Here is a 24,614-nt window from a genome sequence, read left to right on the forward strand (position 1 = left end):
CTACGCATGTATTCAAAACACCAGGGAAGTAGTGCCATACCATGGAGAAAGATATTCCAGCAGGTACTATATAACCTTGCATTATTAGCAAGCTTCTGTAAAAATGAGGCACGCTAAAACAAGAAGCTGGATTTCATAACACCATTATTTTCAAAATATTCCCAGACCACAACAAAAACATTATTACAACAAGCTGAAAAAGGCCACTCATGAAAAAGTATTAGCAGACAATAAAACAAAATCAGGTGCCAAATAGATTTTGAGGATGAAGTCCTTCCACACTTACTCACACATTCCATAGTCATGAGCAGACTCACCCATAGACACGTTAGAATAAATATTCAAATGATAGAATTGCTACTCTTCACCAGGACTGTTGATAAAATGTTTATAGTGCAAATGTTACTGAATTACTACTACACCAGACAAATTCACAACAACAAAAAACCCTAACCAGTATGAGTTTAAGAGAATATTTTACCTTTTGTCACAGGAATCTGAATTGAACGTCCAGATTCTAGATTTTGTAACGTAGCTTGTAAACCTGTAACCTAACACGAGAGGAAGAACAAGTAGTATGAAAACTTTGCTTTTTATTGTCTGTTCACAACACACAACRTTTATGTCTGTATATTTAAGTATGAAATTCTATGTATAATTATTGAATTTTCTGATCATTATTTCCAAATAAGTTGCGAATATTATTCCCAATTCTAGATTTTGGAAATGCCCGGTAAAACCATGTGATAAAATACAAGCCATCCAAAATTTCTCAAAATACTTTTACAGCTCTCTTAAAACAATGCAGACATATACAATGCTAAGGATCATATTGTGCTATCAACTTTTACCACTGAACTCATCTTTAAACTCCGATGGCACAATATGACATATAGTTTTGTCATAATAAAATGCCACAAGATATGGTGCTATAAGTTACAAAACAGCCTTCATTCCAGAATGCTTACAGTTCATAACTGGATAGATCTTACATAAGTTCCTGAAATTTCATAGTACTGGGAACAATTTTGAAAGCTGTTTTATGTTTTTCACTCCTGATTCAGCATAACTGTATATGGACAGTAACCTCTTTTTCTCTAGGACATTTTCTTTTACTTATTTCAAACATATAATCCTCAGTCTTTTAAAAGTAAGCCCTCAGGTGACCTGAGCAAAATTGGAGGCAGAGGAAAGGAAGAAATGAGAGATAGGGACTATTAGATGAGAGAGAAAACTAAATTCCTTTCATGTTACCCACATAGAACTAACACTACTGCTGAAATGCAATGAATTCAGCAAGTTTCTTTGTTGTTKTTTTTTTTAAACAAATAACCTATTAGTTAAACACATGAAAGTTTTCTGTTCTTCATCCATCCAATCTCTGCTTAGGGTACTTTCTGCCAAAGGGGCAGAATGTCACATACAGCAACCTATATATCAGATAATAGAGTTCTGTTTTGCTCTTGTAATCTTATTCCACTCACAAGACAGAAAAACTGTGTCTGACAGCTACAAGTTTAGGAAAAATAAGATCATTCCTGGTTATATCTAGGCAAAAACTTCAGAAATAAATAGTAATAAAGAAGGCTAAAATCAACAAGTTCCTATGGGCATAGACAGACATGTACGAATCCATGGTAATATCACACCTTTCCCCAAACTGTTGAGGCTGACAGAGTTGTATGACAGGGTCTGCACATTCGTGTAGAGCAACACTGAGCAAGTAGTCAAAGGCTGAGAACCACCATCTTAAGGCATTACAATTTACATAATGTTAAAGTTTCATCAAGTAACAGGAAACCAACTAAAATATTCTGCTTAAAACTATAGCATAAGGAGCAAATTGTTTTTACCAGAAGTACCCTGGTTATTTACCAACACATTTAACAAAAACATTCTGTATGGCTTTGCAGGTGTTGTTCACCATAATTTTACCTGCCCAACTGCTCTGTCTCTCTCCAAACTAGTTAACATTTTCTGTCTCAGGGTAGACTGGTATTTTTCAGTCAGCTGCTTCAGCACTGGTTCATATGATGCATAATGTGTCTTCAGCCTATGAAGAAAAGGACAAATGCTTAAAAGCTGAGTTCAATGTCTATGTAACCTTTTTCCTGAACACTAGATACAAGAATAAAGTGCCAAGAGGTCAACACAGGAAAGAGCAAAAGTTTAGTGTAACCATCCAATTGGAGTGCTGAGAGGAAAAAAACAAAAAGTCAGATCAGTAAGTGGATTCATAGTTTCTTCAGTCAGCTTTTAAAACAGCCCATTCAATTTTGGTTTTTGTTCTCCATCCTTTACATGCATAATACACAGTAATTTTTGTTATTGTGTTTTCTTGCAGATGGATGATACTGCATTGGAAGAAAGATTTAACACTATTATCTAACTACCAACTAGGATCCTAATCTAGGAAAAACAGATGAAATACAATTATTTCTTGCTTAACTGCACTGCACATTCAGAACATCTAACCACTTTAATTCCTCAAACCAACTAAAATTCAAACATACTCTATAATCTCTCAAAAATCTGATCTGTGCAATACAGGACACAAACTTCAAGAATACAGGCATACCTCGTTTTACTGCGCTTCACAGATACTGCTTTTTTTTTTTTTTTTTTAATTGAAGGTTTGTGGCAACCCTGCGTTAAGCAAGTTTATCAGCACTATTTTTCCATCAGCATGTGCTCACTTTGTGCCTGTGTCACATTTTGGCAATTCTCACAATATTTCAGTCTTTCTCATTAYATCTCTTATGGTGATCTGTGATCAGTGATCTTTGATGTTACTATTGGAATTGTTTTGGGGCACCATGAACCATGCCCATACAAGATGGCAAACTCAATCGATAATGTGTTCCGACTGCCCCACCAACCGGCCATTTGCCTGCCTCCCTCTCCTCAGGCCTCCCTATTCCTTGAGACACAACAATATTGACATTAGGGCAATAAATAACCCTACTGTGGCCTCTAAGTGTTCAAGGGAAAGGAAGAGTCACATGTCTCACTTGAAATGCGACTGAATTGCTGCAATCTCATGATAAAACTAACTGATGAGGAGTTGCTTCTCATGGATGAAGTGGTTTCTTGAGATGGAATCTACTCCTGGTGAGGATGCTGTGAACATTGTTAAAATGACAACAAAAGATTTAGAATATTACATAAACTTAGTTGATAAAGCAGCAGCAGGGCTTGAGAGGATTGACTCCAGTTTTGAAAGAAGTTCTATTGTGCGTAAAATGCTATCAAACAGCATTGCATGCTACAGAGAAATCCTTCATGAAAGGATGCGGCAAACTTCATTGCTGTCTTATTTTAAGAAATTGCCACAGCCACCCCAGCCTTCAGCAACCACCACTCTGATTAGTCAGCGGCCATCAACATCAAGGCAATACCCTCCATCAGCAAAAAGATTACAACTTGCTGAAGGCTCAGATAATGGTTAGCATTTTTTTAGCAATAAAGTATTTTTTTAAGGTACTTTTTTTTTTTTTAGACATAATACTATTGCACACTTAATAGACTACAGCACAGTGTAAACACAACTTTTATATGCACTGGGAAACCAAAAAAATCGTGACCTGCTTTATTGCAGTGGTCTGGAACCGAACCAGCAATACCTCTGAGGTATGCATGTACTGTATTTTGCAAAAGGCGACATAGAATGAGTCAATAAAGTTTTCTCTTGCATTAATATATATAGATTTTAAAGTTAAAGATGTAGAATATGTAACTATATTACATGCATTAATTGATAACAATATTAGCAAGCCAAAATTCTGGGAACTGGCTGGAGCTGCAGATCTAAGCCACTCCCCAGATTTATTTGCACAGATTTGTGTGAGAATTAGTCAGAAAAGAGATTCTAAAGAGTCAACACTTTCACCTAGTCCAGTGACCTTCAGATGGACAATACACAAGTTCTACTTGTGAAGGAAAGAGGTGCAAGAGTTAACAGAAAACTCAATACAAAAATGACAAAATTTTGGAATTAAAAATTGCAAAATAATTATAATTAAATACCAATTAACTAGTTGGGGCTTATTTTCACCCAAAGCATCATAGCAAACTAACTATAGGAAGTTCAAGATGCAGAAGTACAGAAAACACCAGTTACAGGAATCATGACCACAAAGTTTCTGAACTCAGTGGGATACAAGTTACCATTATAGACAGGGATCTAAACCCAGAAATCACTGCATAATTAGGGCAAAATATCTGGGTGAAAGAAAATCTCATCCATATTTTGAACTGTTACAGATGCTATATACTTTATTAATAATACATTGGCCCATTCAGAATATGGAAAATATATGAAAAGTCATTAAAAAGTGTTTAAGAGACATGGAGGAACAGTCAAGTGGAACTACTATTTATGAAAATACTAACTAAACGCAGCTAGCTTTACTTTAGCACTAAATTCTACCATGTTATCTCATTCCAAGGCAACAACTCAAGATAAGTTACTTTTATTGTTACATTTGGTAACAAGAATCAGTTTTTACCTTTTAATGTCACAAATAAGTTTGTTTTTCTCTTGGACCACTCGCTTATGGTGCATTCGATGAAAGTCACGTTCTTTCTGCATTTTTAGGAGAGCCTCTTTTGCTTTGCTACATGTAAACAGAAAATGCAAAAGAAAGTGTTATTGGCCTCTTCCTACTAGTTGCTCTTCAAGGTACATTGTATATATATAGAATTCATTTACAGATATGTATGCCTACTGCATCCAAGTTGGAGGCTTTTGGTAGTATCCCCTGTGGTAGACATGATGCAATTCTGAGGTCTTTTTGCTACTCATACAAAAAGGGTAGATGCTTTTCACCATTACCTTTCCTCAGTTCCTTCACACAGAATCCATAGGGATTTTGGCATTATACATCTCAGAACAGCTGAGATGGTCAACCTTATTTTAGGGATAGGGGGCCTTGTGGAGGTAACTATTCAAATTATAATTGATTAGAAAAAAAAAATATGCTTGTTGGGGATTTGAAATTCTACATGAAAATGTATTGCAACACTGATTTTCCAAAAATCTACTACATCAGGTCTGGAGCCCAGCATAATGTCACACGATGGAATAACACATGCAGAAGGATAACTATATCATTGCCTTGCAAATGTGTACTTTACTTCTGGAAAAAGTGCTTAAAAAATTCTAGGCTCTAGTAGATCAAGTTGGCAGCTTGTCCCCAGGCGTTATCTTTAACATGTGACAGCAGGATGAAAAAGGAATCCACTTCAAAGTTCTTCAAAGATACTGTTTACCTATTATTCTTTAAGCATATTCCACACAAAGCCAAGTGACACAGATACTCTGTTCCATAAATGTAAAAGAAAAAGCCCTGTATATATTTATTATACCCAGATTCTCCTTCCCTTTACTGATGCAGGTTTGGAAGGAAAGATTGGCAAAAGAATTGTTCAGTTATAAAGGATGCTTGAAATTACCTTGCCCAGAAACTAGATATTTGTTCTTTGGAAAAAATGAAGTTCATTTCCTCTTCAGCACGAGTTAGGAAAATAACTGACAGTGGAGTATGCCAAAATTACAGGTCCAGAAGGAGTACCCATAACTGCTATTGTATTATATTCAATAATACAAATAGTTATATTTATTATATATACTACTAGATTTTTCCATGTTTACTACCTATACACAAATATGGTAGTTTGTAAGTTTATATGTGAATTGTTCCTTGTAGCAGGAACAGCTAAAAGACCTGAAGAGCGCAGTGAATCTAATGCCACTGTATATCAGTTAGAGTTGAGAAAAAAAAACTGTCAGKGAAATGAAAATAGGCAGGGCTGCCCCTGCAGGAACTATCAGGAGACTCAAAGGAGCTGCAGGCATGCACATAGCATTCTGGATGCATATGCACAAACATCAGAAGTTGTGAAACAATAAGTTAGGATATTGGTATTGGGATACAAAGTATAGATTACATATTCTGCTTAAGCTCATATGAACAGTTAACAAAATCAGAAGTAAATGAACCTGTGGTCTCAGGACAGTTCCTTGAAACACAGCTCCATCACGACACCACTCAGTACCTGAGTAGCCGTAAGACCTTGCGTACAAAGCCCACCTCTGAAGAGCAGATGGCTTGTTCTAAGAGATATTGCTACAGCTATGACATGGCCAGCATCTATTTTTTTCATTAAGACAAATGTCAGACTGCAATGGACAGGTGTCTCCATTTAAACTTTCCTCAGACAAGCAGTTCAATAAAAATAGCTAAAACACAAAACAAAGCAGGGATTTTCAAAGGTCTGTGAGAATTACTTGTCCTGTTCCCATTGAATTTAAGTGGGATCTAATTCCCCAAGATGCTGAAAGCTGTAGCCCTAACATTTTAATCAGAATAAAGACATTCTTAGAAACCATACACTTTCACACTTTTACCCCATCTATCTAGTTTATATAGCATTTAGTAACAAGTTTGCCAAACATACCACATAATGGAAGAGATGCATTTAAAAATGGTGCATAATATCAAAACTGTGCACTTCTATATTTTTTTTCCCTGGTACAAATGGGTAAATATGTGCAGGCACGGTTAGATTCTGGCACTGAAGTAGGAGGTCAACTGAGGATTATATGGCTGGTGATAGCAGTAACTGTAGTAATGAATACCATTTCCAAGAATGTTTTATATTTTGACTGTTACTGTGGCTGTAAACTGGGTGCATATTTGTGTGCATGCTCATAAAAATCAGGACAGAAAGATACCTGCAAATATTTAAGCTTCCTAACTGATGTTTGAACTCAGTTAAAATATTCAGCCTAAAGTTCTATCCAACTTCATTTCATCTACCCAATAAATTCCTATCTGCTTAAAGAACTTTAAAATATCAAAGTTACCAGCCCCTGTGATCTTAAACCTGATATACCATGATGTTGTCTACATACACATTTAAATAAAAAGGCAACACAAAGTGTCTAGCTATAGAAAAAGACCAAAATATACAGGATTCAAGGCATTTTAAATCATCAGATAGGCAGAGTTCAATATGGCTATGAAATTATAATTCATTATTCAACTGATAAGCAAATAACATTACCAGAATATTAAATCCTTAAATGACACAAATTATCATGGAAGACAACGAATTATGCTCATTTAATGAGCTAAGGATCTTATCCTCTACCTATGCTACTTAAAATTAACTAGTCTACTGTAACAGTTAGCAATTTTCAGAAGTAGCATGTTCAATTTTTTCCAGTACTGGAAAGAATAGCTATGCTACTTTTAAAGACTTCTTTCAGCAGATACATCCTTCCTAAACAGGCAGAGCTCATGCGTGGCCTTCAAGATAAAGGAAATAGGGGTATTTTATCTAAGCACTGCTACACTGCCAATGTTAGTTAGTCTTGATTTATATCACAATGCAATTTGTTTTTAAAAATATTTTAAATAAAAATTAGTAATACAATCTAAACTTTACAGTAATAATCCTTTTACTCCAAAGCTAGTGATAGTTCTGCTGATAATTATTTCCCTTAATGCATGCATTCTAGTGATTGTCATACCTCAAGACGCCTTCAGACATTAAACAACTTATTAAAAATGTATACTCACTGTATACAGGAAGTGAAGCTGATTGCAAATCTCTTTAAACAATGAAAAAACACAGTGAAATTTCTCTAACAGTCTGCAATCTACTCAATTTGCCTACCTGGTTGTTGTACAGCCATGCAAATACTGTATTAAAATACCCAAAATACAATTACACTTAGCTTCTAGACCCTGAATCTTTTCCGCCAATTGTTAAACAACATTAAAGCAGGAGGTAATTGGTTTACAGTCATTTACTCTGGGGCCCCCATCCTGCTCAAGTCACAAATAACATCTCTTTTCAGCAAGATGGTTGTCAAGAGTAGCAAGCTCAGAAATACCAGATGTAATTAAAAGCTGTTTTCAAATACAATTCACAGCACTATATCTCACCATGAAAGCTTTCTGACTGATCCAAAGAGCAAAATATGGGTCTTTCTTTGATCAGAAATCATTATTTTCTAATCAGTCAAATCAGCATTTCTTCAGCGCTCTTAGGCATTCTGTTTCGAATGTGAACTAGTGAATTCTCACAATCCTTGAAAACCCAAATTGTCCTTGAGGTAATTCTGGCTCCTGCTGAAATATTTGCTTTACAATAGCAAGGGTACTTACTCCAGTTATTCGATGTATGAACAAGAAAAACGCTCTTAACAGTCAGTACAATAAACGGATTTAGCATAAGGTATTACAATCAGGGTTTATCCAAAAGACAGAAGGGAACAGTTTAACTCCGTGGTATGGATAGCAGAACTGCTCAAGTTCACTCACTATTCCAGAAACTGTACTAATTCATAGAACTTTCATAACAAAATTAGTGAAACTACTATCACAAGGGCACAACTTTAACCACTAATATCAGTGAAAATTGAGAACTATTTTAAATCTAATGTTCAAAAATTAAGTAATGACCATTATCAGTCCAAGTTTCACTACCACATATATTCCATTGTAATACCAGCAGAAAGAGTGAAAATCAGCGTGAAAAGAACTCATTGCAAAAGTGTTTGAATAAGGTACATGCAGACTAAGTTCAGTATCTAACAGTAAATGCCAAAAAACAGAATTTWCCCACTTCTAATTTGTATCATATAGAATCCCCCTATATCTCCTATACAGGGAGAGGGACAGAGGGAGACATCCAGTGTCCAAAACACCACCAGAGGAAAATGAATGAATGCTTTATATATGGCCCATCTCAAAGTATACCCAGTATAACAATATTTTTAGATTGTACAATATTGGAATTGATATTAACACTACTTGCATAAATATTACAATAATTAAAATGGAAATTAACATTTTAATTATAATTAAATTTTCATTGAAATATAATTCAATTATAAGTATTACCTGAGATATTCAGCACACCAACTATGATTATTTAAGATCTGAGTAAATATTCATTTTCCCACAGAGAGGAACAATCTAAATGAAACCTAAATGAAAATTAGTAGCTTGAGCAATCTTGAGGAAAATCAGAGTTGGGGTTAACTTTTTTTTTTTAAAACAGGTCCACATTTTAAAACTATGCCCTGGCAAAAATCAAAGTGAGCCCATTATTAGGTCTCAGGGCTAATTCTGAAGGAATACATGTGCAGATGTACCATTCTTCAGAAAAGACTATAATGTTCTATGTAGTTCATTACTGCATCTCTCCATTATATAGGCTAAACATTTTAACTCTCTCACACCCTGTAGTAAAACCGACTCTTGTAAAATCAGCTACTGCAATGCACACAGCTACGGTCAATAATGCTGATTTACATTCACATACTATTGAACACTAGGGCCCAAAAGCAATAGGTTATCTGCATTTTAAAGAAATGCAGAATAAATTTAGTGATTTTTTTCCTATGCATGCTGATGTTTTGTGGTAACTACAATTTAATATAAATTATTTTCCACCTCTATTTTATATTCTCATGATTCTTTGTAGTAATTTGTTGTGATTGCTGGATCTTGAAAATTATCTTCTATAGCCCCGTAAATATAAAGAAAAGAAATCCAGCCTTAGATTTCTAATAGAGCTTAGAGAAAACTGAGCTTAAATTTTAAAAGTAGTATCCACCCAGAAGTAAAAGTATGCATAGCCAGCATACAGAACAAGAACTAATTATTTTCCTTAAGTATTTGTGTTTACTTTATCCAGCCATTTACTACCATATATGAAAATTTCATTAATACCAAATAACATACTTAGCAGCAAGCTTATAGTTTTCCAAATCCTTCTTCAAATGCATATTCTCAGTCTCCAGCTGCTGATTGCGGGTATACACAGTTGGAACCAATCCAGCATCTTGGGCTGTGAACACACCTCTCTCTATCAGCTCATACCTAGCATAAAATAAACAGAGATATTTTATGCCATGTTCCCTATTTCGCACTTCACTGATGTTTCCCCTCCCATGCTAACATTTACATTAATTAGAATCACGAAGATATTTGCCAGCTCAAGGCAATTACCCTTTTTTATGATCATTAACAATTAGCTGTAGTACCCTCCCACTACAGTGCTCTATTTTATCCTTTTTCATTCTAAAGTATATTCTTACTGTTCCTAAGAGTCAAATGACATGCCACGCATAAACTACAATTTAAACAATCATGCTTTTTCTTCCTTTTTTCCAAATAACTTAAATAAAACACAATATAATAATTCTCAAACACGTTAATCTTGATACACACAATCCTTTTTATATATTCAAATATATGCAAGATTTTTTTGATGAGTTAAGACAAAGCTGTGGATCACCTGGATGAATGATCCTATGAGCTATCTTGAACATGGAATTCAGAGCTCACTTAAGGAAAATTCTTCATTAGTTTTGTAAAGGGAAATACATTTCAAATCAGAAATATTTTTTTTTTTACAATCATAGTAATTTACAAAACAGCTGTTTACTGATGTTGCCCTCTCCTCATTTAATTATGTTTACCAATATTTTCCAAACTATTTTACCAATCCCTGCAAATACTAGATTCTGTCCTGAAGGCTGCTTTTATTAAATACTCATACAGATCAACTTGCACTTTGAGAAGTAAAAGTGAATCTGGTGCAGCCATGTAATTCTGTATAGCAATCCAGGAATCTTAATAACCCCTGGCAATAAAGTCTATTCAGTCTCACACCTTTTAAGACCATTCATCTCTTGAGAGGATGTCAACAAATACTCTAACAGGCAATGAAAGACACAAGCATTGACACAATTCATTTTAGGCCTCTTAACTTAAAGGCATTTAAATAAGGAGCAGCTAAAGCACCAAAGTATCCTCTATACATAAGAGARGAGAAAGGCACCATCAGAAAGGATTCAAAGAAGGTAACTTAGATCAGACAAAAGGGACTATCACCACACAAAATAAATGCTTCTGCAGAATCCTGCTTGTTCAAGAATATAAGATATCAGGATTTGACAAAATATTTAAAAACACACCAAGATTCCAGCCTACACATATGGACTTAAGAAGCTTCTGTGCAAGCAGACATTGCTGAGGAGATTTCAGAATCCAGTACACGTATGTACAAAACATGTATTTCTTCATTTGCCTGTCCTGAAAGAGAGAAGGGCAGGATCCTCAGCTGGTACAAACTTTACAGATCCCCTGAAGACAGAGAGGTGGTGCACCATGTAGCACAAGTTCAGAGGAGCAGTAAATAATTCATACCAGAAAGATTAGGCCCACAGTCTTCCCTGCTGATACTGAGGGCTGCTGGAAGATGTTCTGGTTAGGAACTTACTAGAAGGAATAATATGAACATTATTTGCCTTGTCAGAGGAAAACATATTGAATCTGTGCTTTTTTTTTTCCCTCTCCTCTAAGTACAAGAACAGCAGTAATTAGAGGTAGTAATTATACCAAATGCTATCTCCTGCACTTGGACACAAGCAGCAGGCTTGAAAGTAAGCACAGCATTTCTAGATCAATAAAATATGTTGCAGAAACAAGACGCTTCGTAGAATAAGCTACTAAGGACATAAAATATAGAGAGAGACTAGATATTTCAGGAGTTAGAAGAAAATAAGTCTCTTCACTCTTATTTGATATCTTCCAAAAAAATTAAGGGGAATGTTAGAAACATTTACATCCAAATGACTTTCTATGGTCAGCTGCTTATCAGAATGCTGTGGACACTTTAGGAGTGTTCATCCCTACAAATCAGTCACTCACATTTGCCACCAGAAGATGATGGGATTTTGAAAGACTAAACTTAATGCATCCAAAGCAAAACCAATTCTATCATCACATCCTTTTCCTATAGGAAATTAAAGTAGTAATAGGCTTTTAGTACCAAGAAAGGAGATTAGTCATTTATTTTATAAACATTGACCAAGTTAGTAGAATTCCTGTTGAAAGTAAGGGCACTTTTCACATTGGAAATGATCAGTCAAATACTGTTTTGTCATTTGATGATAAAATATTAGGCAGGAGGGAAAGTGTTTGTATCAGGAAAAAATAGGAAGAATTTTTAAAAAGTGCTCCAAGCAGCTTATTTTAAATATCAGGGATCATTCTTACACATAGTGTTATATCCTCAAGCTCTGCATTTTTATATATTGCGCAAGAAATTATCCTTTTTGTTTTAATTCAGCAGTTGAAACATTCTACCCTGAGGAGGAAGCAGTGGGATTGACAGTACTGAAGAGAAGACAAAGTTTAACATGGACCTTGCTTTTTTTCTTTTCCACTTGATGACAGTGAAAGAATTTCTGTGCACTAGTGTCTCTTCTTCATATGTTTCCAATTTACTTTAACTTTTTCTCCAGTTGACAAGGTAAAATTCAAAATAACTCTGTTGTTATTCAAATTGAGATCATTAAGGCTGACACATTCAGGGTTATTGGCTAGGTGAAAATAACTCATGCACAAAATTCCCACTGTCTGAAACAGGGAGAGAAATAACTAATTATTCCACCACAGCCAGTCTCATCTATGTCACCTATTACACCATTCTACATTCTCTATAAGTATCTTAAAAGGGAGGAAACTTCAAATGCACATAAGTGGCACAGGAGTATCAGTTGCACTGACTTCCCCTGGGACAAGCATTCTTAAGGCAAGTAAGGCATGTCCACGCACAGTAAAACAGCATTCCCTGAGCTGTCTTTAGGTTCAGTGAGTCCTGCAGCATCAGGGAGCCATTCAATCAACACTTACTAGTTCTGCTCAAAGCCATTCCTGCACTACACTGTCCTGTGTCAAGACTAGTTAGTTCAGAACAGTATCAGCCACGAGGTATAGCTAATTGAAGCTGCTGGTAAGGAGAATCTACAGCTGGTCTTTTGGGTCCATCTTAAGTATGCTTTTATTGACTCCAGGGGGACATGGGGGATACTATTTACTAATGACCCCAATAATTCAAATTTACTAGTATGACAAGCAGATACTTCTCCAATTGCAAAAACTGCTCRCAAGCCATCCCTTCTACAGACTGCATCATCTTTCCCTTTCATGCCCAGATATATCTGCTGGCTTGTACAGACTCATTAGTATAACAAAGATGTCTCCTCTGGTAACTTTGCCTCTGCCCTTGCCCTGCAGCCACTACGTGAGGCAGCAATCCAACCAAACACGCAAGAAAATTCTTGCTTTTTTTGTACCCACGTGACTTAGGGTAAGGACTACAATCTAGTCTGACATACTCTTTATTTTTCCACATAGCTAAGGTGTTGGTAAGTATGCTGGTTACACCTACCAGGAACCTAGAATTATCATGGAATAAAACCTAACTCATACTAGCAACACCTTCAATCTATATATTTCTTTTTTACCAGAAAAGTTTCTCCACTGAATGCCCTAATTCCTTTTCATGAAAGCCATCAACTTTCTGTACGAAGACACATCAGACATGGGTAATTGATGAAGTTAGCCTCCAGCAGAGCTAAGAATCTTGAAAGACAATTTTAATGAAATACAACTGATCCTGATAAATCCATCATGCTCTAGTCTAAGAATACAACTAAAAATGAGGTTTTTATGCACATAGTAGAAATGGAGAAGAAAACCACACAACAAAAATTCATTGTGATCTCCCGATAATTCAAACTAGTCCTGTAAATCTTAGAGCTCCTACGCACCTAGCCAATTGCCAGAAAGTTATTGTTCTCTCTTTTCTGGTATAGAAGGGAACTGTGATGCAAATTAAATTAGTTAGATCCATGCACACACAGGCATTTTCTAAAAGCTTTTCAGAACAACTGTTACAATTCTTGAATCAACATTTACAATTATCCAAGAATCTAGAAACTTCATAAACAGATGGACAACTACAATTTTATGATCAAAGCCCAGTGCAAACTGAATTATACTATATACACTACACTGATTTCAAGTCTAAGAGTTCTAAAGGAGTCAGTTGCAGAGTGGCCCTCCAATTAACTAAGTGACATGTAGCTCAGGATAATCCTTTATCTAGGGATAACTCACTGAGACACATTCAGGGATTAAAATTTCAAGTTTTAGCTTTTACAAGAACTTCTTACTGAAAATTATCATTTCAACTGATAACCTCTTAGTCTCAACAGAAGGCTAAGAAATGAGCACAGAAAATAAACTGCCTTTTTACTGCAGCATATTCCTCCAATCTATTACTATGGCATACAAGTAGAAAGCTTGTATTATTATGCTGAGCTTGCTCTGTAGGCAAGTGATTTCTGCAGAATTAGATTAAGACAAAAAGGATCCAAATTTCAGTCTTCTGTGGCATACTTACATACTTCCCATTAAATAATCACAGAAGCATAGATTTACATTTAAGTGAAAACTTATAATATATGATAACTAGTCATTACTCACAATATCAGAAAACATTTTGTTTGCTCCTGATCTGAATTATACAGAGTGCATTCAGTTATCGCAGTTTCAAGTGCTCTGTAAACTCATGCTGATGATAATATATAGACATGTTTAGATCATAACAAGCATAAGTTAAGAACCAGAATTGAATCTTTTGAATCACTTCTCAAAAACCACCACCATCTTTTCCTCCTTTTATCTCCCCTCTCCCTTATCCATGTAGATATCCACTTCGGATGATGCCTAGCACTAGGAGCAACACAGTAAGCATGCCCACCTGGCTTTCTGCAAGCAAACTTGAGCTTCCTTCACTTGTGGTCTGAACTGGTTCTAATCCAAAAACTGAATCTGTGTTTGGGTGATGCTGTTCAGGAACTAATAAACCCAGTTTCGCCCAGGATTTATGAACTCAGGACATAACATGCATTAATATGTCTACTTGATTTCCAGACAAAAGAGGACCCATAGCATAGGAAGCTTAAGGTCTACCTGAAATAAGYAGATTGTTTCCACTCACCTCATGAAGTTGTGATATGAAAGCTCACAACTTCTATACATTTTCTTCATTTCTGCAAAAGGAATTTTTTGTAATGGATCTACCCATACACACAGAGAAGACACATGCAAGATGACTTAACAGTCTTGCTGCATGTGCAAGTTATACACAGAAATCTGACATACCTTGCATGGCCATGTATCTCATTCATAATTTTAAACACATTAAATAGAAAAAGATTTTAAAAACATGTTTCTGTAGCTAGAGTCTGCAGATCTCCTTGTACTCAAATTGAAAAAACATTGCCAGGTCTCTAGGAACGCTTAGCCAGAGATTACCAGTCAAGTAAGTTTACCAGCTAAACACAGTGATAACTCCATGCATACATGTCAACAGCAAATGATTCATCTGCTCATCCGACTGGCAACATGCTGTCAGCAGCAGTAAGCTCTTTGGGATTATGGGGACCAGCAGATGCCTGAATTTACAGTTGATCAGCCCTTGCACTTCATACTCCAGAGCTGTCAAACCAATATCTTTAATAAGCAACAAAAGCCCTAAAGCCCTTGTACATCAAAGGAATAGAAAATTTAATGGTAGAATAGATATTCTAAAAAGGTTGATTTTAAATTCCTTAAAGTATAAGTGGAAGAAAATTAATTCTATGTGCAAAAGAAACTATGTAATTGAAAAAAGTCACAATAAGCATGATAAAATTGTTCATTATAACAGGAAAAGAGTAGGCTTGGCTTAAAATAAAACATGATCAAATCATGACTTCTTATACAGCTGGATAGAATACTTTAATAGAATCTGTTTTCTCAAACTCTGAAATAAACACAGATAATTTGGTCCAATTTAAGTGACCTTTAGATCTGAGACAATTATATCAAAGCAGGCCTTTTGATAAATTTTCTCTACGTTAATTTCTCATTTTAAATTCCATTAGTACTTGATCACCACAGCATGAGAGCAAGACAGTCGTCCCTATATGTAAGGAGGAACCTAAGTACACTAATCTGCTCTCACTCTCATTAATATTGTAAATTATCTATTTCAAACCAACATGAAACATTTTGAAATGAGGTATTAACACAAAATTCTTAATACAATAAGATTAGATCCTGACATGCTGAGCTTGTGTAATGCTACTGAAATTAAAAATATTATTTATACAAGAAAAAATATTTGTATAACTAAGGATTTACAAGATGGTCCCTAATAAGACCTGTTCTTGTTCTGTTAAAAAGCAATTTGAATTTCACCATTGATATAAATTCAAACAGTAACTTCTTCAAAGAAAGCTGCAGTTTCATGAAAAGGTTGCAGTTTATATCAATCTAGTATCTTTTTCCATAAAAACCTTCTCCAAACTTTATGCTATACATGTAACTTTTTTTTGTAAAAAGACAGAACTATAGCACTCTTTCTATAAGAAATTGTTTTAGTTACATTGTTACTATGTCAAAACTGATCATTATCATTTCCAGAAGCAATGCCCAACTGGTAAACTCTACACTAATAAGACCAGAGTCTTACAGTAGACAGCAATGATTGGAGAATCCTTCTAACAAAGATTAGAGACTTCAAGGTTCAAACATGTTTCTGTAGAAAAAAAGATATTGCTACCTTTTCAAATTTTCTAACTTTAAATTTGCACAATTCCAAAATATTTGTTAATAAATCTCCCAAAGCCCACCCCAAACTGCTCCTGTTTAAAGACCAATTACAAAATAATTCAAGCAGAAAGGTGCTTCCACCTCTTAGCACCTTTCCAAAGCAACTGGCAGATTCAAAGCAAGTTTATAACCAAAAATATTTCAGCAGAACTTTATGACAAGGATCATTCTTTTGCTCCGTAATAATTTAGTTCTCAAGCTTTGCATGCCTAGCAGTTCATTCTTAATCTTTATTAAAAAGTATATATAGTCTTGTAGGAGTGCATATTCAAAGAGAGTGGTGGCAGAAGTAGAGTATATAGATGAAGATTATTTTTAAGCTCCTGTGCAAAGCATTGACAAAATCTCCTTAATCTATAAAAACAGGGAAAAATAAAACAGGGACAGCACAAGAGTTTACTCTTGTGATTACCATATGAATTACAGTTTAAGAAGAGGAAAAATTCAAACTGATTTACTGTATTTGACTGACATACCAAATATTACCAAGTACCAAAAATTGCAACTATTCTACCTCAAAATTCGAAGCATCTATGATGCATGTCCAAAAGCATGCAGACAAGAAAAGTGAAAATACCATAGTTCACAGAACATTCAGCTTTTAAGCAATCATCCAGATTTTGGAAAGCAAGAAAATTACAAGTATGTTTTCTCAGTACTGCTGAAATGAAACATTGGTCATTTTGGATTGAACTGATCTGATCAAATGATGACTTCTGCATTGCCTCTCATCTCTAGTCATCTTTGGTAGTCAGGGGAGAACAGAAGATACATGACAAAAATTAATTTCATCTTAAAGGAGATAGCTAAAGTAATTCAGATGAGTTGCATCCTAAAAATTAGTATTTCTCTCTACTGATAATAAAGGAAGTCTGAGGTGACCAGTTCAGGCTTTTAAATGTCTAGAGTAAGGTGAAATTATATATGATCCTTCATAAGACTATCTATACAGGAGCTCCTTGGATTTTTGGAAAAATCTGGCCTTAAAACAATAGTTTACATCCTCATTCTTAACATGCATTTATCTGTTTGGTAAAATACTATGTATTTAAGAAGAGTTGTACTCAAAGGGTCTTGTGGAAATATATCTTTATATATTTGAATCCTGAGAATCTACTACCCAATTCTCAAAGATGGTCAACTTAAAATATTTTACCATTCAGTCTGGAAGCAGTCAAGGGTTCTGGACATTCCCAGTCTGACCAGGAAATTGCAAAGGAAGTCATCCACTGTTTCAGGTACTTCAGACACTGATTTCTCAGATGACAGAGCTGATTGCAATGCCTGAAATTAAAATTCGATATTTGTTATTAAACCTACCAGAGAGATGTAGCTACCATACCTTCTATTTCTGAAATCTAAAATCATAGATCTATTGGAGCCTAGCTGAATGTTTCCCTTGTCCTTATTAATCAGAACTGCAGCCACTGATCCAGTACATCCTAATGTCAAAGTCTGAAAACTTAGAGAAATTACTCAAAGATCACCCAATTTAAGCAAGTATTCTGGATCTGACATAATCTGATATATACTTGAAACTATTTAAACTGATGATCATCCGACATGGAGCAGAGAGAAAATGTTAGTTCCCATACTCCTGCACATTTCAGGAACCTTCAAAACTGTTAAGAAAATGCTACTTCAGTTAATGAAAGATGCAGCAGTCCAAGGCAAGGCTAAAATGGCTTATAGTCTATTTATAAGGACAGAGTGAAAGAACTGCAGCTCCATCATTAGATCTCTAGTTTAGGAAATCCCACAAAGATCATTTCTCCCTTTTCTTAACATTCATATGCAGCCACAGCATGAAGCTGTCAGACAACATTGCTACAAGCGCCAGCAGAATGCAGATGGTGCACCAAGGCCTCATATTCAGTGCCATCAAGATAGACAGCTATTCAGATAAGATCAGCTCATGGGTCAAGGACAGTTGCCAAAATCAGAATCAAAACAAAACACAGCAATGTTACTAGAGAAAAATCCCTTTCAGAGCTTGCTGTTGCCATGTAACTTTCCTTTCCCAGTCCTGTTCAGTGTATAGCTTGATATTAAGCTCACAGAGGCTTCCAGAGATGCAGGAAGGTATGAAACAAATATATGACCCATTCTGAGACCTACCTCTCAAAGGTATTTAAAGACAACCAGATGAGAGATTCCACCCCAACCTGGCACCCAAAGAGATGGCCCTAAATCATTCAGAATTCAAATGGATTACAGCAGCATGATATACCTAACTGAAATTTTCAGCATTTAGGAAACTCCACATACGGCACAATGCTACRATGCACTTGCTCCACTATGCAGGGTACTATCTAAGACAAGGTACTCCACTGCACATGTGCTTAACAACRATCAAATCACTTAGTGCACTACTGGAAGAAACTCAGATATTATGATGTGTGCTACATATTGGTTTAAAAAAAAAAAAAACACACACAACACTCCAACAGAGCAAAGAGAAGCAGAAAGCATTTCTATGCATCCCTACTTTCTTGTCCTGATTTTAATATTAAGAAAACTGGAAAAAAAAATCCAGTCAGAGATTCAGCAAGACATGCTAAATGCAGTAACTGCAAGTTATTTGTACAATCCACTTAAAGAATCTGTGGGCCAGGGATTTTTGATAACTCCATCCATTTGTGGCTTATTCACATCCTTACTTGGAGCCCTACCAACATGACTGCATAAATTACCTGGATATGAAGGCATTTCTCTTGATAAAATAAAACATGCAGCATTCCCTGTACTGGAAAACCTCATAGCCATTTTGTATAGCACATGAAACATTATGTTTAATCCAAACAACCTATTTAATATAAACTGAATGAATTGTACATGAGGGATCAAGGCCATGTAACACTATTATGAATAATACAATATGCCAAGTGCAATGTAATATTTAGCATATTTTCATTACTAGAGATACTGTACCTTAAGCAGGTCTATTTTCTAATTGTGGTAATACAAGAACCATACAGAGTACATTTGCAGACATACAACTTCATTCTTTCTGTGCCTCTTTTCTTCCTTTATTCTAAGTGAGGCAAATGTCTAATATTGTTGCTGTAGTTTCCCAACAACATCCATAAAGCCAGCCTTTGGAAGAAATGACACAGCTTGATTTTCTTAAAAAAACGGAAATATGATAAGAATTCATTTGATTCATGCAGAAGAGAATTTATTAGCTAGATACTAGCACTGATAATCATTTCAGGAACTGAAGCTTGAGCTGGAAATAGTATAGGGGGAAAAATGAGTGCAATCTAATGGGCACATTAGCRGAACAGGGCCTCAGGAAACCTGAATTAAATTCCTAGCTCTGTTGCAGACTTCTTGAAAGATATTAGGCCAACCACTAACTTAATCTTAGATAACTATCTATATTAATGGTGTAACAGTAATTTTTCATGCATTTACCTATTTAGAAATTATGAAAATATAATCTCTTCATAAATGTGATGCAATCAGACACCCTATAGTAGCTATACAGACAAAAATATCTTAAAGCATTCTTACCATTTAGTCAAAGTAAATAAATTTAATATTTGTTTTGTTAAATATTTGTTAAATATGTCTTTGTTAAATATTTTTTGGAATTAAAATTATCATAAGATTGAGAGTAATGACTGCAAATATGCTCAATAAAATAAATCAATCACCAAGACTTTAAGCTTAAGCACTTCCACAATATTTCCAAGAATTTTTTGTCTAATGAAGAAAGATTAAGGTCAAACAAAATATTAACTTCTCTGGGAAACAAAACTGAGCAGTCCCTAAAAATGAACCAAAAAAGCAAGAATGCAAAAAATAAGTGGATTCAAAGGTTTTTCACATGATCAAAGTCAAATCCACATAACAAAATATAAAGGCTAATGAAGGGTAATTCAACTTCAGATTGTCATTTGGGATATTAAGAAAATAAAGGTCCTGGAAGGAAATGTAATCGCTTTATCTACTGAATAAAGTAACTGTCTGTTTCTTTTATGTTTTTCTAGAAATTGTGAATATAAATGAAAAGAGCTAACCTATCATCCAAAATACTCCTCAGAATTCTTCTATGAAAATTCCCTAAAAATACCCCCCTAAAAGTCCTCACCATTATTTTGCTTGCTTCATCTACTATAAAAGAAATTAAATGCAATATGAGTAGGTGGAGAAGAAAACAGCATTACTGCTGAAAATGCCAGGTTTTCAGCCAAAATTCATGTGAAGACACTAATTTAAAAGATCAAAGTTTCTGGACAAAGGCTACAGTACACCTATCCAATATCATGAAAATATCTCTTTACTGGAAAGCAAAGTATTCATTTAGCAAGTATACAATTAATATTGTAAAAGTACAAAAGAACTGCTTGCAACATCTGGGAAGAAATGCTTGGGCAACTCTTTAAAGTCTTATGATAGAATCCATTAATTTCCCACGAGCAGCATTCCAATCTTTACACTAATTTTTTCCCCCACTGTCCCACAAGACATTGCAGATCTTACCTTATAATTGGTTACATGTTAACTTGCAAATGGTTTGCTTACATTCTGCCCACATATGTGACTAGAATATATATCAGTAGCACAGTTAGTATGAGGCTTTGAAGCACATGGATAATATCTTAACTATCTACTATTGAGATTGACTGAAATAAAATTGTTAAATGTGTTATCTTAAGAAAATTTGTATTTTTTTACACATTTTGAACAGCAATGACAAAGGTACTGCAGCAGTTTTGGTGGAGAAGGGAAGAACTTAGTACATTATACTAATGTCAAAGAACAATATGCATATCCTTTTCCTTGGGCTCCCATCAGATCAAGATTTTTCTTAATCTGGAAAATATCTTGTTGGTTGTGTTTAAAAATAATGTATATTACTTTATGTCTCAGAGCAGTGATAATTGGGAAAAAAAATCATGAGCTGTGACCGAACAGGACAAATGATAACAGGAACAGAAAAGTAGGCAATGAATCCCTGCCATGCAAAGGTGGTCTTCACCAGCACAGCTGTATCAGCTGCCATTTCACCTCCAGACTTGGGAGAAAGGATGTTTAGAGATCACAGCTCCACCATCCCCATTTCCCTGTTGGGATTCAAACAAAAACCTGCACTGGAACCGGGAATCTTCACATAAGGGAGCCTTACCAAAATCCGTAAAGGCCACTAGTTCCACAGCACCCAGGCAGAGATCCAGAAGGAAAGAAAATATGCCCCAATATTTCCTGTAGGAATGTAGCTTTAATTCCTATACACTCATTTTATTTTTCCACAGAATGGTGAATAGCACCCTCATTCATTTATGCTTGCTCTTCTTGGTTTAGTAATTAGTGCTAATTACCTTGGAAGGCAAGTTTAAAAATAAGAATTTTTATTAGATTTGTGGTTATATTTGACCTTTTTAGAGAGAGTAAAAGAAACTATGGTTACTAAGAACAGCCACCGTTTCTAAACTGAGTATCTGCATTTGGCAAATTGATAACAATATTTCTGGATGCTTGCTTGATCTCTGCATCTGAGTTTCCTTCCTTACATAATTTCATTTCTTAAAAGATTCGCATCTAGTATTGAAATGCAATCTTCAGTATAGAATTAGGTAAACAAATTACTGTGATCAGCAAATATACACAATGATCACTTGAAACTTTTTGGGTAGCTATTCCAGAATATAGTTATTACCTAATTTAAGAATTTAGCCAAGCTTAGAGGTTAGTATTGAAAAAACACGTACCAGTTATTTAACACACAGAAGACAGACCTTCTACCATGCTTTTGCTCAGCATTGGGGTATTGATTCACAGAAACAGTACTTCTACCTGAGTCACCAAAAGTATTTGCTGCAGCACTTTCAGTGATTTAGCATCAAATAATCTAGTCATTGAGCCTTACAAAACATACAGTAAATAGTTATGAAAGCTGTCAATCAACTATCAAGTGTATTAAAACATTTTTCTCATGTCTTTCTGTCTAAATGCTGAAAATATGATTTAAATTTTGAGATCATGGAAAAAATGGAAGCCTCCAAATAATGAGTCAAGAATCAAAAAGACAAATATCTATCAGCATCACCACAAAATCAAAGCRAGTTTGAGTTTAATCACACATCTTGCTTTTGTTTTAATAAAGGTAGCACTTTCTTCATTTTGATAAAACAGGATAGATACTAGCATACTGTTTCACATCAAAGTTCAACAAATCAAAAATTACAAAGAGCTTAAAAGATTAGCTAACTATACTACTGTCAAAAGATTAATAGCAATAATTTTCCCCTTTGTTTCACTTATTCAAATACCAATTTGCAGACATAACTTCAGTTATCCCTGTTAAATATTCAATATTAACTATTTCCATTACTTGGTTAACATTAAGCATATTCAGTTTTAAGAACTTATTAAAAGCTTGCCATTAGTTTTCATGCATATTCAGTTTTAAAACATAAAGACTTTAATATTGTTAGTTTTCAAAGTTTTAAATAATGTAAAATACTGATCTGTTGATATGCGTTGGTGCAGAAGAAAATGCATATTTCCCCCCCATTTTGATGTTAAGAATCATTCACATAACTTTTTACTATTAATCATTTGCTTCAGCAAAACAAAGATAGACTACAAAAATGGCTTACTGATGAGTATGAGTGTGATGACATAAGAAACATAGCAGGGAGAAGCACTTTTCCATTCAGAATGCAATAAGCTGAAATAAATAATCATCTTTTGGAAAATGCAGTATAACAATCCCATTGTGCAACTCTGAACTATTAGATGACTGTTTAGAAATCAAACTGTAAATATTAGAAGCATCAAAAATTATTGCTAAGTGTGAAGTGATTGATAAGTTGACTAGTACTCTAATTTAACAAAGTGTAACAACCCATTCTTTATTTTCAATATCTAATTTTTCCTGAATACTAAATTCATCATCTGCTGGAACCTAAAGGAAAAGATAAAGTACAGGTCATCGTATATTTTACAAATTCTTTCTTTCAGAATATAATTGTTTCAACTCCTAATACAACTGCTGAGAACAATCTCATTAAAATAATATTTCACCATATTTAAACAAATTTTAAGTTACTGAAATATTCTGAAACATCTCAACGAAAATAACTATCTTTTAAAGAGTATTTAATCTTCAAATAAAAATAAGAAAAAAAAAATCAACTGACACTAAATCTTTTCTTAAAGAATAAAGATATTTCCAGCATTATTATACTTAAAGAAATTTAGGTCATTCCTGCTAGGATGTTTTTGTGACTGATTGACTAAAACAGAAGAATGAAGCATGAATATTGTAACACAGACATCACTTAAGATTATCACTTGAGTAAATTACCTCTTCATGCTGATAATCATCTTCAGAGTCATCTGTTATAGTAACTTCTGCAGATTTTGTTAAGTCTGAAAGAGCTGATGCATGGGATGTTTTGCAACTTAGAAAAATATATTTTAAAACAGCCATTCATAAATCAGTAACAATCACTTTCTCCCTTATGCTTTATGAAGCCAGACTTCACATTTTAAAGACTTCCTTCAGCCTTTAAATGAACATGGACTGCTCCAATGAAAGCTAGGTCTGTGCACCTAAAGACAGAATTTAGATTCAAACTTTTCATGGCAGGTTTAAACACCATTAAAAACATGCATAATTAAACAGCCAAAGGTAGAAGTCGAGCACTGTTCTGAATTAAGCAGTGGGCTAAATTCTGCTCACACTTACTTCAGTTTTCCAAGGAGTTTTAATTGCACTGGGACTTCCACAGTCCTTATGCCTCTATGTATAAGCAGCTCTGTGCTTTCAAAGAGAAAGATTTTGGACTAAATGCACATATGAATTCAAATACGAATATCTGAGAAAAAACACTTCATAGGCTGAATACTAGATCATTTACTGAAGCTGATACTAATGCCCTAAAATAATAAAACATCTACAATAAACTTCCAAAACAAAAAAAAAATCATTGGCAATTATATACAGTTCCTCCAAAAACTTTACAGTCCAACTTTTAATTAAAAATAACAAACTAAAATGAAACCAAAATAAATAATTCTCATCCAATAATCTCACAGCCCTTTAAAGTACAATAAGCGTTTTTA

At 34.7% G+C, this 24,614-nt stretch overlaps 1 protein-coding gene across 1 annotated transcript in view; it reads right to left on the reverse strand.

The window, feature by feature from the left end:
* SPAG16 (sperm associated antigen 16) overlaps positions 1-23,979 on the reverse strand; it is a 413,089-nt gene extending 389,110 nt beyond the window's left edge. Inside the window, exons 1-7 of the mRNA XM_026087987.1 lie at positions 23,854-23,979; positions 23,392-23,451; positions 17,692-17,819; positions 9,762-9,899; positions 4,509-4,616; positions 1,936-2,053; positions 482-551 (exon numbers count right to left, since the gene is read on the reverse strand). Of these exons, the coding sequence (XP_025943772.1) occupies positions 482-551; positions 1,936-2,053; positions 4,509-4,616; positions 9,762-9,899; positions 17,692-17,819; positions 23,392-23,451; positions 23,854-23,979 (748 nt within the window). The remainder of the gene's footprint in view (positions 1-481; positions 552-1,935; positions 2,054-4,508; positions 4,617-9,761; positions 9,900-17,691; positions 17,820-23,391; positions 23,452-23,853) is intronic.
* Between the last annotated feature and the right edge of the window lie 635 nt (positions 23,980-24,614).

The sequence above is a fragment of the Apteryx rowi genome, unplaced genomic scaffold (assembly GCF_003343035.1).
Source record: "Apteryx rowi isolate R43461 unplaced genomic scaffold, aptRow1 scaffold_12, whole genome shotgun sequence".
Lineage (NCBI taxonomy): Eukaryota > Metazoa > Chordata > Aves > Apterygiformes > Apterygidae > Apteryx > Apteryx rowi.